Source organism: Notamacropus eugenii, chromosome 6 (genome assembly GCF_028372415.1).
Source record: "Notamacropus eugenii isolate mMacEug1 chromosome 6, mMacEug1.pri_v2, whole genome shotgun sequence".
NCBI classification, from domain to species: domain Eukaryota; kingdom Metazoa; phylum Chordata; class Mammalia; order Diprotodontia; family Macropodidae; genus Notamacropus; species Notamacropus eugenii.
Genome location: NC_092877.1, coordinates 295056886 through 295072605, shown reverse-complemented (window position 1 = coordinate 295072605; position 15720 = coordinate 295056886). Strand labels below are relative to the sequence as shown.

At 41.6% G+C, this 15720-nt stretch overlaps 1 protein-coding gene across 7 annotated transcripts in view; it reads left to right on the top strand.

Moving 5' to 3' along the window:
• Window positions 1-294: 294 nt before the first annotated feature.
• The window catches only part of TSC22D1 (TSC22 domain family member 1), a 157725-nt gene continuing 142299 nt past the window's right edge, over window positions 295-15720 (top strand). For all 7 annotated transcript variants that reach the window (XR_011968815.1, XR_011968817.1, XR_011968816.1 and 4 more), the window contains exons 1-2: window positions 295-421; window positions 834-3866. Coding sequence is in view for 4 of the 7 variants with exons in the window: in XM_072617171.1 (XP_072473272.1) it covers window positions 1081-3866 (2786 nt within the window). In the remaining 3 variants the exon portion in view is untranslated. The remainder of the gene's footprint in view (window positions 422-833; window positions 3867-15720) is intronic.

Below are 15720 nucleotides of genomic sequence, written 5' to 3'. Positions count from 1 at the left end.
CGGCGTAGCCGGGGCAGCCTAAGGAGAGCTCTCGTAACCAGCCCCCCCCCAGCCGCCCCCTCCCCAACCCCCGGGCGCACCCGACACCCTGCCCCCATCCCGCTCCCTGCCCCTCCCCTGGCCGCCCCCACCTCCTGCTCCATTCAGCGGCGCCCGTCCGTCCGTGGGTAGTCCCGGCCCGGCGAAGCCGCCGCCGCGGAGAGAAGCCTCACGCCCCCTGGCTGCTGCCTGCCTGCCCGCCCGCCTCCTCCCCGAGGGCCGAGGACCGGAGCCGCCGGGCTGCTGGCCCGGAGGGAGGAAGATGTTGGGGCTCCGCGGCTGCCAGTGATGGAGCGGTCCCTGCGCTCCCCCCGCCCCCGCCCGCCCGGCCGCCGCTGCTCCTGCCGCCGCCGCCGCCGCCCCCCGGCTGGGTGCGAGGATCGTACGTATCTCTCCCTCCCCCCTTACCGGCCTCCCCCCAGCTGCAGCCGCCGCCGCCCCCTCGGCCCTCCCCGGCCGGCCCAGCGGCCCCGGCTCCGCTGGGTTCCCGGCTGAGCCGCCGCGGCGGCGGCGCCCCCGGAGCAGCTTCCAGCCTAGCGGTGGGGGAGGGGGCGGGGGGAGGGGGAGGCACCGGGCTTTTAGCTGCTCCGGCCTGGCCTCCGGGCGTGCCTTTCCCGGGGCAGCCCTTTGGGGTTGGGGCGGGTGGAGGGGTGGCCGCCGCCGCGGCACCGCGGCGGGGGTGGCGGAGGGGGCGGGGGCGGCGGCGGGGGTAGGGGCGGCGGGGGCAGCGGTGGTTTCCAAGTTGGCCGGATAACGTGGGCATTTCTCTCTCTCCCCCCTCTCCTCTTCTTCAGTCTGCCTGCCTCCTTCCTCTACCTCCCCCCACCCCCTCCTCCCCTAGTGAAGCGGACTGTATAAAAGGGGGTGGAGAGGACCAGAAGGAAAAGTGAATGGCCGAGGACCGGTAGTGCCCCCCATTCTTGCCTTGTCCCCCCCGCCGTCCTCCGCCTGCTGAGCGCAGAAGGCCCCGGCGGCGCAGCGGGGACGGTGCCTCCGGCCCCTGCGCTGTGAACACAAAGCTCCCCGTGCGGTGCAGACACAATGCACCAGCCGCCCGAGGCCACGGCCGCCGCCGCCGCCGCCGCAGACCTCGGGGCTCGGAAGATGGCGCACCCGGCCGCCGCGGTCCCTCGGAGGGGCAGCAGCAGCGGCGGCGGCCCCGCGGGCCCCTCGGCCGAGGACTACGCGCCTCCCGCGCCGCTGCCCGGGGCGGCGGCCGCTGGGCCGGGGCCGGCGCCGCCGCCGCCCCCGCAGAGCCTGCACCTCCTCCCGCAGGCCCCGCAGCTCCCCGCCGCGCCCGGCGGGGCGCAGATGAAGAAGAAGAGCGGCTTCCAGATCACGAGCGTGACGCCGGCCCAGATCTCGGCCAGCATCAGCTCCAACAACAGCATCGCCGAGGACACGGAGAGCTACGACGACCTGGACGAGTCCCACACGGAGGACCTGTCCTCCTCCGAGATCCTGGACGTGTCCCTTTCCAGGGCCACTGACTTGGGGGAGCCGGAGCGGAGCTCCTCCGAGGAGACTTTGAATAACTTCCAGGAGGCCGAGACCCCTGGGGCGGTCTCTCCCAACCAGCCCCACCTTCCTCAGCACCATTTACCTCACCATCCACCCCAGAATGTCGTGATCAATGGCAGTGTTCATCCACACCATCTCCATCATCACCACCACCACCACGGGCACCACCTTCACCATGGGCACCACCATCCATCCCATGCTGGTGTCAGCACGGCTGTTCCTGGAGGGCCACCCCCAAGTCCGGTGTCTAGAAAACTCTCCACAGCTGGAAGTTCAGACAGTGTTTTACCAGCTGCACCACCTTCTGCTGTATCATCCACTGGCACACCTGCATCTCTAATGACTAATGTCCGCAATACGAATGCTCCTGGCAGTCTAGGTATAAATTCTGTTACGGGCACTAACACAATAAATAATGTTAACGTTACTGCAATGGGTAGTGTTAATCCTAACATGACGAACAGCATGCCTGGTAATGTTAACGTACCTTCCAGTAACGTCCCAAGTACTGCTAGTGTAAATGCTGTGCCCGGAGCTAGCACCAGTGTTAATGTGAATATCCTAAGTGGCATGGGCAATGGTACTAATTCTTCTGTTAACAATGTTCCTACCCCAGCTGCAGGAATGGCTGCGGGATCTGTTTCAGCTCAGCAGCAACAACCAGCGGCTGGCACATCAAGGTTTAGAGTTGTGAAATTAGATTCTAGTTCTGAACCCTTTAAAAAGGGGAGATGGACTTGCACAGAATTCTATGAAAAAGAAAATCCCATAGCAGTTACAGAAGGAGTAGCGGTAAACAAAGTGGTGGAGACTGTAAAACAAAACCCAGTTGAAGCGACCTCTGAAAGGGAGAGCACTAGTGGGAGTTCAGTTAGCAGTAATGTGAGCACATTGAGTCACTACACAGAGAGTGTGGGGAGTGGAGAGATGGGGGCCCCCGTTGTGGGCCAGCAGCAGCCAGCCCTCCCAGGTGTGGCCCCACAGCCCGTGGATTTCAGTAGTGGTCCTGGTGCACAGGGTGTATCAGCAACTAGTCTACCACAGAGTATTTCTCAGTCTCAGATTGCCCCGGTGCAGTTGCATTCTCAAGAGCTGACCTATGCTTCGCAAAAGCAGGGAAGTCAGCCTCCTCTGCAGGCCAGTAGAAGTGCTGCGGCTGGCATTCAGTCGCCCCCAGTGAATCTGGTTGGTGTAGCACCATCGTTAGGCCAACAGCCTCCCGTTTCCAGCTTGGCTCCGTCCCAGTCGTCCTATTCTCAGACCCCTTTGCCAGTTGTAGCACCGCCGCAGTTACAATACGGACAGCAGCAACAAACTGTGGCCACACAGGTGGCTCCGGGCCACATCCAGCCAGTAAATCAAAATCCCATCGCTGCAACTATGCCAGAGTATGTTCAGCATCAGCAAGTTCTCCAGACACCAGTGCCCCCTGTCCCACCAAATTCTGCAGGAGTGGCAGCAGCCTCAGCGATGCCTGTTGCTCATTCACAGAGCATTCAGCCTTCAGTGCAATCCACCACAGCCCAGGCACAGCCTGCAGGGGCTGTTGGACATGGCCAGCCAGCAATGCCTCCTGTAGCTGCTAGTGGTCAAGTTGTGAATGTTGGTCAGCAAGTGAACATCCCAGCTGTGCTGCAGCAGCCGGCCACCGTCACCCAGGTGACACCTCCGCCTTCTCAGCCTGGGATCATTCAGGGAATTCAAGCCAGTGCTTCAAACCTTCCTCCACAGCTGGTCGTTGCACCTCAAAGCAGCTTGATAACTGTACAGCCCCAGGCTCAAGGAGCAGAATCTGTGGCTCAAGGAGCAGAATCTGTGGCTCAAGGAATAATAAGCCAGCAGTTGCCTCCAGTGAGTCCATTACCTTCTGCTAGCAATGTCCCTGCTGCAAATCAAGTTGGTTCTGTTCTCCCTCCTGCAATACCAGTTGCTTCTGCAAACTTGGGTCCGCCTCAGAATATAGCACAAACTTCAGCTATACAAAATGGGAATGTGGTTCAGAGTGTTAGTCAGCCTCCCTTGATAGCAGCTAACATCAATTTGCCTGTGACGCAGCAGATCCCTTTAAGTTCTACTCAGTTCCCCACACAGTCACTAACTCAGTCCGTTGGAAGCCAGAGTGAAGAAGCCAGGCATCCTGTGGAGCAGTCAGTAGTTGGCGTACCTCAGACTGTCGCTGGGGAAAGCAGCGGGGTCCTGGCCTCCGTCTCTGATGGGAGTGGAGGCACCGGAGCAGCTTCAGCTTCCCTCTTCCCGTTGAAGGTGCTGCCATTGACCACACCCCTCGTTGATGGTGAGGATGAGAGGTAAGACCATGCCCTGTGTCTGCAGATACATACAGCAGATTTTCAGCTAATGTTTTACATAGCTTTTTATGCATATGTAGTTCTGTTGCAGCATTTCAGTAGCTATAACCTTAACTCACATTTTTTTCTTTGAAAATCATTTTCAGGGTAATAGTGTTTTTTTTTCAGAATAAGAATGAGTAATACTGAATGGTTTCAGCGTACACGTGAAGTCTGAGTTTAATATTTTTGAACATTAATTACCGTTAGCACAGTTGTTTGGGATTATTCACCATTAGAGATTAGTAAGTTGGACATAACTGTTTTGCCTTATTGAAACAATTTATTAGCAAAAGTAGTGAATAGGAGCTTAATTCTAAAAAATTCAGTCCTTTAATCTTCATCTTAGTAATGCCTTTTCTTCAAGGGATTTTGAAACTCTTTGGCTATATTATCAGCTACTGTGGGCAAAATGTTTTCCTATATTAGAAAAACTAAATATCCCCGTTAAGCTCTCATTCCACCAGTTCTAAAGGCATTTGATTTTATAGCCTGTGGAAGATAGTGTTACCAATTGCTATCACATTGAGATTGTAGGGAAAGGTTATGTAATCTGAGTTAAATTTCCTAATGCTCTAGTACTTCTGTGAACCTTATTAACTTCTTTAACATTTTGATTTTCAACTGACTTTATCAAACCTTTCATAGTTAAAGGAATGGAAACATTTTTCATGTTGTTATTTCTGCACATTTTATCAAAAAAGTAACATTTTTAATAAATCGATGTTTAGTTTCAGATATATTAGGTTTTTAAGTTTTTGTAGTATTGCTTCATATTAATTTCCATTAAGGTTTCTTCTTTTTTTCTTCTCTTTGCCCAGGAGTAGGCCATGGTGGCAGCCATTTTAGAATAAGGTATTGGGTTTGATAGAAACTCCAGAGGTATGGAGATGTGATGACAAAGAATTCCTTCCCCATACTTCTTTACTTCCACATGGTCCCTCTTGCCACACAAAAAAATACAGAAAGCCAAAAATATTCTTAAACTAGTGTTCTCTCATGGATGGGTAATGGTGCACATGCATAGCTGATATCATGGGATCAGATTGGAGACTAATTGAGGTGAAAAAGTTGAAGTTCTTCTTTGATAGTTTTTGATATAGGTCAAAATATAAGTTGATTTTTGGAGAATTTTCATTCATGTACAGCATGGGTTTGTAAGTTTGTGAATAAGATGGGGGGGTGGGACACTAATTCAGTGTGGGTTGAAGAAGCTTACAACCTGAGTTCCTTTCAAGTTTGAATTTTTAAGACAATTTGTGTGATTTCAACTTATGTGCAGTTATTGTATGACTACGTTGCAGACTGAGAAGATGATAAAATCAGCAATCTAGAGAAAACTCAGTCCAAGTGAGGGTCTCATGCCCTATTGAAGGTGGTGTTCCAGATATGGATGAGAGATCTGTAGGTAGTTGAAAATACTTCTGTGCTAATTATTTTTTAATGTTAAAACTATATTTGTTATTAGTTTCAAATTCTAACAGGATAATTTTAAAATTTTGGTAATGGAAATTGTATAATTGGATTTTTTCTTTTTGTCTAGTAAAACTGCATCCTAAAAGGTGGTTTCCATCATTGTGGTAGTGGAGGAAGTCCCATTATAATTATTATTAGTCCTTTTAACTTATCCATAATTTTTACCTACCTAAGGCTCACATGTAGTTCTCTACCTAAAAAAGCTGTTAGTCTTAAGTGTACTGTAAATCCTTAGTGGTAGTAATAATTTAATAGTCAAACTTATATGAGGTAAGTCCTCAAGCTTCTTTAACTTGATATATTTTATGAAAGCCTCAGAGTAATGAAATCAAGATAAGTAAATGGAACTTGCAAATGAAAACCACATACTCTTAATCTACATGTGAATCTATCCTGATTGTTAATGACCTTTTATGGTCTCAAGTATTTTAGATGGAGTTTTGTCCTCTTTTTCCTTCTGGTAGTGAAGTACATCTTTCCAGTTTTCTGGATTAGACAAATGAATGACAAAGCCATTTTTACTTGTTACCAAAACATATCCTACCAGTTGAGGCTATGCAAATGTAGTGTTGGGGCTACAAAAAAATTTTGTGTGGAGGTCACTTTTTCTGATGGTAGCAAAGAAACAAGGGAGTGGAAATGCAGGCACAGTATGACCTTAAGGTAGATTTAATCTGGAAAGGTCTGGGTGCTACAGAAAGGAGATACCGGGGAAAAAAAGAGCAAATGTTTCTTTTGATGGAAGAAGAGATTCTGTTCTTAGGTTATTTTGGTTGGCTAGGATCTTCACAGATCAAGTCCCTGTTTTTTAATTTATTACTATCTTCTTGACACTCCCTTTGAAACCTGAATTGTCACTGCTAAAATTCCTGATTTCCCTCTCTCTTTGTTCCACCCCTCCTCCCCCCCAAAAACGCCAGAAAACCAACAGCCAAAATGTTTCACTTCCAAATACCTCTTTGTAAATGGTCCAGAAGGGAGGAGGACTAGATGTAGATGAGGTTGACATTGAATCTCATGTACAGTAATTTGCTACAACTTGTTTCTCTCATTTCTCTACGATTAGGATGTATGTTGACTAAATTTGCCCTTGGAAGGGAACTTGTCCAATTAGAGGAATGATCTTCTGTCTTTAAAAAAATGTTCTTTGCATATTTCTTTCTGTATTTGCTTCTGTTATATTGCTTTGATCAGTGGCAGTAAGTGGGACTTGATTTCCTTGCTATGATGGAAAAAAGGTTATGGGGGTATGTTATATTGATAAAGGCATAAAGTGATGTAAACCTCACGATATATAAATGTTTGTAGTGGTAATACAAATGAAAAATAGTTATTTCTGAATGTGATTGTATAAAAGACAAATGATTTGAGAGCCTTAGATGGAAAAAATGTAGGTTTAGACATTAGGAAAGTATGTCACTGGAAGAGACCATAGAGGCAGATGGTTCTAAATATCTTTTTGGAAATTATATGCAGTTTAATGTCTGTATGTGCATGCACCTGTGTGTATATACATACATGAGCACATTGGTGCATGGGGGTAAGGAAGTTAAAAAAAAATCAGCTATGAAGAAGATCTGAAAAGATCATCTAGTCTAGTTCCTGTCCCTGCCCCATTCTTGTAGCAGCAGAGTGGACTAAACTGTATTAGAGTAGAATGTTTAGAGTAGAGGCTAAATCTATCAAATGACTTTAGTGTTTCTTTCATCTGTAGTTGATAAAATTGCCTTTTTTTTTTTTTTTTGCTAAAATTTTAAATGGGACTGATACTACAGGTGGTGTGTTGGAATTTTTCTATGGTGGTATACCTTGAATGGGGCTTGAATTTTGATGTTAAATACTATATATGATCAACCAGTTATCTGCAAGTTATGTTCTTTTCTGCAAGTGGTTGAATTTAGACTAGGCAGTTGTAGATGTAGGTGAAGGACTGCTAGTAGTGTGAGGAAGTTCTTGGTGTGAAAGCTGGCAGAGTAGGGAATCAGTGGCAAGTATTCAGACTTGGTAGGTATGGTTTCTACTCACCAGAGTTTGTGAGAAGTACTTGGCACCATCACAGAATAGCAAAATGGATGTTAACTACTTTCTGTTACATTTTTATGTGCTGTGTGCATGGTCAGTTTTTTTTTCTTGATTTAAAAAATTTGATTACTACCTCATTTTAAACACATGGCAAAAACATTCATGATTGATTTAAATCCCAATATAATATGCATTGACTTGGGGATTATTTGTTGGAACATTTTATTATTTGTTTTATATTCTGCATTGTATTATAGTTGTATTCCTCTCATCTCTCAGTTTGTAAACTCTCAGAAGCCAGGGATTGTCTTTAATTTGTCTCCATGTCTGTCTGATGCCTTTTAGGTAGTAGGTGCTCAATAAATAAGTGTTAAATGAACGAAAGAATTGAGGAATCTATATACTAATCCTTCCTTTTTCCACTTACCAGCTACTTTATTAAATTGTCTAATAGTAAGCTATTTCTGAATTCCTTACGGTGATCAGCATGTGAGTGCCTGATAAATGCTTTTTCATTCATCCATTTTTATTGTTGGTTTTGGTGTATCATAAGGGATTATTTAATTAATCTTAGCCAAGTCATTTAACCTCTTCATCTGTAAAATGGGAATAATAATTATCACTACTTGCCCTCATGGTCATTACAAAGAAAGAATTTCATGTAAATGTGAATTACATAGGGTACTATGGTCAAGTGCAGCTATCATGGCAATACTGTGTTTAAGTACATTAGTATGTAATGGTAGTTTTGTATTGCATTTGTGAGAAACATTGTCAATATAGACAAACATTTGTGTACTAAAGTGAAATAAACCGTATCCAGGATTTTCCTTTAGTAAAGTGGAATAGGAAGCTCCTCTTATGTTTCCAGAGTCGGTCATGCTGAAGGTCACGTTGCTGTTCCTGAAAGTTGAAGCTGTACTTTCCCTTTTGTTCTTTACCCCCACCCTCCACCTAGACGTAATGTATTTGTAATCAGGAGTGACTCCTTTTACTTGCTGCTCTGCCATCCTTGCCTTCTCCCAGTTTTACTTTCCATATTCTAGTTAAATATGGAGTAATGAAGTCTGGTTGCTAGTTGCTTTTGTTTAAATGTTTTGTATGGCATCAGAATTAGCCATTTCCTGTTTGGTTTTGTTGTTGGTTTTTTTTGGTCTGATAATCTTCCTTAAACAGTGAACTTTGAGAAAAAAATTATATATATTCTGAGGGATTTTTTGCTTAGAGTGATTAACTGAGTAAGTTAGAAATAGAACTTAAAATCTTAAAAGCCTATCCATGTTCTTTGTAATACCTATGAACATGTTCGTAGTATTTAAAATGTGTTTTGCAATTACCTTTATTTTAAGTAATAACTTGCTAAATTTGCCTTTTTAATTTTTCTAATACAAATTTTTTTTCTGGGAGGCCATTAAGGGGACTCGGAAATATGTGTCCATGATAAATTTTGAAACTATAACTAACTTTTGAGAGAAATATCAATTTCAGCATCTAAATGAACATTCCCTTCCGGACAATCTTCTTAGGCTGTATGCTTATTTCAGAGATGCTGATATTGCTTAATGCTTTTTTGAAGATTATTTTTGAAATTGTTTTTACAGTCTGTGGCACATTCTTTTGAACATCCTCTATGGTGGCTAGTTTTCATTCTTTGAGAGTGTATTTAATTTTTAGAAAAAGGTTAAAATGTCAGAGTAGAGTGAATAAGGTGGGTGTGGAAGTAATGGACAGAGTGTATTACTTAAAGTCAGGAACACCTGATTTCAAATTTTCGGATGCTCATTGGTTGTATGACCTTGGGCAGATCACTTGAATTCTGTGAGCCTCCATTGCCTTCTCTGTCAAATGAGGGGACTGGAGCCCCTGGCTTTCTAGGGACCTTTCTAGCTCTAGATTTAGGATTTTAAAAAGAGGTACAAATGAATTAATTACAGAATCTCAGACCTGGAAAGGATGCTAGGAGGCTGCCCAGTGCAGTTGGTACCTGGGTAAGAATTCCCAGAACCATATTCCAGATGAGTGGCCATGCAATCTCCATTTAAAGGCCTTCAATGAAGCCTTCAGCTGACTTGGTTTTTTCTTTTGCTTCATGTGTTGTATATTATTAATGTTTTTTAAATTAAAAAAGTGTAAATATTCAATCATATTTCATTGTACAGAGAACAAAAAGAATTATATATGAAATCATGAACTCTTGTTACATAGTTTTTGAAATGTGTATTAAATTTAATGTAGTAGTTAGTTACAATGTTTGTAACTTCTGAACCTTTTTTCTTCTGTGTATTTTTAAAAAAAATCATTTATTGATGCTTTGTTTTTGTAATCTTGATCACTACCTAGAAAACTCTCCTTCATTCCCCCATAGAAATCGTCTCTTGTAACAAATAGATATAATGAAGTAAAACAAAGCAGCCCATGTATGAAAATGAATGCCTCATTCTGCCAAAAGGAGATAGTAGGTATGCATCATTATCAATCTTTTGAAGGCACGATTCAGGAGTTCGTGAGTCTTTCAAAGTTTTTTTCCTTTTAAATTATTATGGTCACTGTGTAAATTGTTCTCTTGGCCACATTCCTTTTCTTGTGTGGTTCCTCAGTAGGTAACACCACTGGAGTAGGTGTAGTGTTCTCACTGGGACTACTTTGATAGAATCATATGGTGTTAGGATTAAAAGGAACTTGGGAGTCATAGTATGTGGTACAGTTCCATTTTCTTCATGAATAAAATGGGACTGGAGAAGTTAAATGACTTGAAGTTATTTTATACTTGTGATTGTTTGAAAAAAGAATAAAGCTGAAAGAAAAATAAAGCCTTCACACTTACTCACCAATTTTGATTCAGAATGAATTACCAGTATTTTGTTTTAGACCAGATGTAGGTACTTTTGAAATGTGAGTTTGCTAGCCTTGCAGCATGGTCTGATGTACAGAATGCTGAATTTGGAGTTGAAGGACCTGGCCTCAAAACAGAAACCAAGGGAATCATTCAGAAATGGAAAAAAAACAACAGGTCTTCTTTTTATCTTACCCTCTGGTCCCTGATGCTGTGACTTACCTTCTCTTGAGTTTAAGATTCCTTAGGTACAGAATGAAGAGACTGGGCTTAGTGGACTCACAGGACCTCTGCAGTTTTTATTCTGTGGCCATTTACCTTTCCTGGACTGTTAGTGCCTTTGGATCTCTGGCACTGCATGTGGACACTTTGTTGATACTTATTTCAGCTGTATCAGGGATTGGCCTTAAGCCATTATGAAAAGGATATTCATGACAATCAGCATCAAATAAGACTGCATCTAATATTGGGCTGAATACAAGATAGCATTTTAATGAAATAAATGTAAAGTTTTATGGTTGGGTTAAAAAATTAAACTTCACAAATCAAGATGAGAGGGGTAGAACTCCCGGTGAATCTGAAGAGAAAAAAAAATAGACACAGAATTAGTCAGCAATGTTGTACTGCAGCCAAAAAAGCTCACTTGGTCTTTTGCAGTGTTTTAAGATGAAGATTGGCTAGGTCAGCGATTCTTAAACATTTTAGTCTCAGGACCCCTTTATATTCTTAAAGAAAACATTTATACAGATAGCTTTTGCTTATGTGGGTTATGTCTGAGAAGATTTAATGTATTAGGAAGTAAATATCAAATAAATTTTAAAAATAAACTCTCTACATGTTAAGTAACATTTTTTATGAAAAAATGACAACTTTCCAACAAAATATTTACTGATTGGCATTATTTTATATATTTCTGCAAAAATCTTTAATGTCTGACCTAATGGAAGATAGGTGGATTCTCATATCAGCTGCTGCATTCAATTTGTTGTGTATATGTTGTTTTGTTTTGAAGTATGCAGAAAAAAAATCTGGCCTTACACAGGTATATAGTTGGAAAAGTGAATATTTTAAATATCATCTTACTATTATTTTGAAAATGGTTTTGACTATGTAGGTCCCCCTAAATGTGTCTCAGAGACTCCTGGGATAAACGGACCACACTTTGAGGACTGTTGATCTAAGTCTAGGGTTGCTGATAGCCGTGCTTCTATGTACCACATTTTAGGAAGGACATAAGTAAACTGGAGAGTGTCAAGATGAGGGCAGTCTGAATACTGAAGGGCCTTGATTACATTGGAAGTTTGGTTGAAAGATTTAGTTAAGTAGACTGGAGAAGAAAAGACTACTAGTCCTTGGGGGCAGTGTGTAGAGAATGAAACCATATGTTATCTGTCTTCAAGTATTTGAAGGACTGACACATGGAAGAGAGATGAGACTTGTTCCACTTGCCTCTAGAGTGTAAAGTGAAGGCACTTTCAGAGAAGGAATTTAAGCTTAATGTAGGGAAACATCTTCTAATAATTAGAGCTAAATTGGAAGGGGCTGCCTTGACAGATAGTGAGTTTCCGTTCACTGAAGGGTTTTTAAGCAAAATCTGTGTGCCTGCTTTTGGATATGTTGAAAAAAATATTCTTTTTCTCTTATGGCTTGGGTTTGATGGCCTCAGAGGTCCTATTGACACACTGAGATTTTATGACCTGTGTTCATGGTTGGTTTCAGATGTGTGCTTTATCTTAAACTATGTAGTTTTAGAGGTATCATACAGTTGAATACTTTTTTGGGCAATCAGCAATTATAGATTGTTGATAAGTTTTTTGGATCTCAGTTCCACTATTTGTCCTAGCTTCTTGGCATTTGCTAATTTGATGATCCTTTACCTTAAGTCATTGATAAAAATGTCAAATAATATGACCAAGGACAGAGTCCTCTAGTGTTCTACTGGAGACCTTCCCCTTAGGTTGATAGCAGTCCATTAATGAATAGTTTTAGAGCTTTGTTGGTCAGGTCTAAACCCACCTGACTGTATATCACCTTTTTGTCAAATTTCTTGGTGAATCCAAGACATTCTCATGTTTTAGTCTAGTAATTGTGTCAGCAGGGGAAATGAACTTCATTTGGTTTGATTTGTTCTTATCCATGCTGACTCATAATGTACTAGATGTAGTCTACTGAAGTTTCCTTCTAACTCTGAAATGAGCACCTGCTCTTTTAAAATTTGTTAGATTTACCGGGAACTCAATAATCTGTCATTCTCTTACCCACTCCCACTCCCACACCCACGCATAATCTTTTTTGGGAGGAGACTCCAAATTGGTCAATTTAGCTTCATTAATGCACCCTGTGATGTGACTTATTGACTTGTTCAGAGACAAGATCATACTGATGAGTACCATTGTACTTGTACTGGCTATTGTCAGTTTATCTGCATGAAGAGGAATTGAAGGAATTTATTGATCCCTTTGTCTTCATAATATTTGTCTTCAACTTAATTACTCAGAAACCTAGTAAGTATCTGATACGACTTTGTGCTAAGGACTGGTGTTTCGAAGATAGAAATAGAAGTCCTTTTCTTCAGAGTGTTTTCATTTTGCTGAGGACACAACATGTACACAGATAAGCAAATAGAAAGTAATGTGAGGTAAATGAGCATCGACAGTTTAGTGAGTTGGGAGAGATCAGAAAGGCTTCTAACGGAACATGATATCTGAATTGAACCTGGAGGAAAGTCATAGCCTCTGTTCAGTAGAGATTAGGAAGGAATCCATTTTGGGGGAGGGAGGAACTAATTGTTCAAAGCTATTGAGGTGGGAAATGTTAAGTTTGGGAAATATAGGTAGTATTCCAGTTTTGACCTGGAAGTTAAGATAGCGATGCTATTTTTCTGTGTCTCCTGAGATGGTCTTGAAGCCTGTGAACTTTAAAAAAAAAAAATTGTGGCTGGATTTCAATATAATTAGTGGCTTGTTTGTTTTTTTTTTCATAATTTTAGGTAATTAAAAACATGGTTATGAAAAGTGGTCCATATACTCTATCAGATTGCTGAAAGGTCCATGACTCTAGAAGGGTTAAGAGCCCTAGTCTTAGAGCTAGGGGAGACAACTGATGACCACTATATTTATAGAGAAAATGCTATTTAATCCACAAAGCATTCCTCACAACAACACTATGAAAAAGTTTTATTATATGCCATGTTGAAAATGCCCATTTTACAGTTTAGGAAACTGAGGACCAGAGGGATACTATGATTTATTGATGGTCACAGTTGTGACAAAGCTGAGACTGAGAACCCTGGTTCCTGGGTCATAGTCCATTATTTTTACTTATTATTACCCTATGTTGACTCTCCAGGATGGAGAGGAGATATAGGAGGGTAGCATTTAGCAATAAGAAATGGCAAGAGAAGTTGTGATTTAATATTTGACTCTTGGGAGAGACAGCATGGTAGAAGAGTTGAGCTCTCATCTCCTCTTGGGCATACCACCTGGAGTCCTGGTGAAGTCACTTCACTTCTCTGGGCTCTGATGAAGGTGCTAGCTGTCCTCATGCCAGTTTCCAATGCCGGCTAAATTACAGGGCCAAGTAGCATTATCTTCTGTAATACTTAAGGTTTTACAAAGAACTTCACAAACATTGTCTTCATGACATTCTTGTTCAGGGGATGTCACAGGTCATATTATCCTCATTTTATAGTTGAGGGACCTAAGGCAGAATAAACGAGGCTGTGACCTTCTTATGGTCATACAGCTAGTGAGTGTTGCATGGGTTTCAAAGTCTCTGCAAATCTAGTGCTCTTTCCATTATGCCTAACAGAAAGACTTGCCCACAGGAATTTCACGTAAGATCATTATGTTGAAATGATTCTCTGTCCTTTTAATGTAAAGGCTATTTGCTGCTTGACACCCCAAAGAAAGATCATATTCCCTGGTTAACATAATCAGCACAATGTTACCGCATAATTTTCTACCCCTATGGTAAGCAGTTACATCTGTGCAAAAGGGGAGAAGATAGGAATATATAAAATATGATTTGACAATGTTTTGATTCATGTGACTATTTAGTACTAAATTTGTTACAAAAGGTGAGTTTCATCTGTATAAAATATTTGAAAAAAATCTCAGATATCATTACCTGTGAGATCCTAAATGAGACTAATTTCATGAAATGGTTTGTTTTTATGTTTTGTTTGTAAAAAGAGCATGGTAAATTCACCCAGATCAGAAGTAGAGGATTTACATTTGTTCATTTAAATAACAGAATTTTGGTTAAAGAGGAACCTACTCCAGCAAAGTGATTTTTATACTTAGAAATGTCTCTTTCCCTTGTCTTCTTGTCAGAAGCTCTAATAGGGAACAAAGAATATCAATATTCTGACAAGAGTTGTACATTTAAATCCTTGTCCTGTGTGGCAGTTTATTATAAGAGCATATGCCATAGTTATAAATGCACTAGCCTTTATTCATCAGAGTCTTTTGAATGGCATTCAGATGCAGCCCCTTAAAGTGACTGGGACTTGTCTTAGTGTTAAAGGTGGTTTTTGTAAAATGTGGAGATGTGTGCAGGACAATTAAAATCTTATAGTTATGAACTCCTATTTGTGCTGCCAAAGGAACCAGTTCTAAAGAAAATACTTAGTGTATGTATCATGTAGTAGGAATAGATGATCACTTGTATATCACATTCCAAATACAGGTATTAATGCTTTTGTATTTAGTGTCTCTAAAGGTACTGTCATGTGATAACATTAAATACATTTTAGTTTCTAGTTTTGAGTCTGCAGAATTCTGTAGGTTTCTTTTTAAAATAAAGCATCTTTGCTTCCTTTCACAAACATCTGAAGAAAGTTGACCTAGATGGTTTATGATCTGGAGTCAGAGACTCTACGTTCAAATCCTAACTCTGCTCTTGCCCTGTGTGACATTAGATGAGATTAATTTACCTGGGCTTCTCTGTAAAATAGGAGGCTTGGGTTTGTTGTCCCTTTTAGCTTCAGATCTATGACTCTACGATAGTTTAAAGGGAGATTATTATTATTGTTATTATTGTTATTTTTGCTTGTTAGTCGACAGCTGCCATACCAATTTTTAGGGAGAGAAAGCTAAGATAACAGTCTGAGTAATTAAGTGAAGTTTTTCTTCAAATAAGAGGTTGAGAAAAATAAGCTTTCTATTTAAGTCTACATATAAAGAGTAATATCCAGTAAATGGAAATAAGAGCAGTGACATGCACCTATTCTACCTTTCTTATTCTAGTAATTGCATAACAGAGCTGGGAAGAAATTGAGTCCACCTGCCTCATTTTACAGCAGAGGAAACTTAAGGCCCAGAGAGTTAATAACCTAGGGGCATACAGATGACTAGCTTCTGAGGTCTATTCTAGACCAAATTTTTTTTTTCTGTCCACTATATGTTAATACCTCAGATACTTAAGATGTAAATGCACATTATTAATTTTTTAAAAATACAGAATAAGTTTACATTGATGATA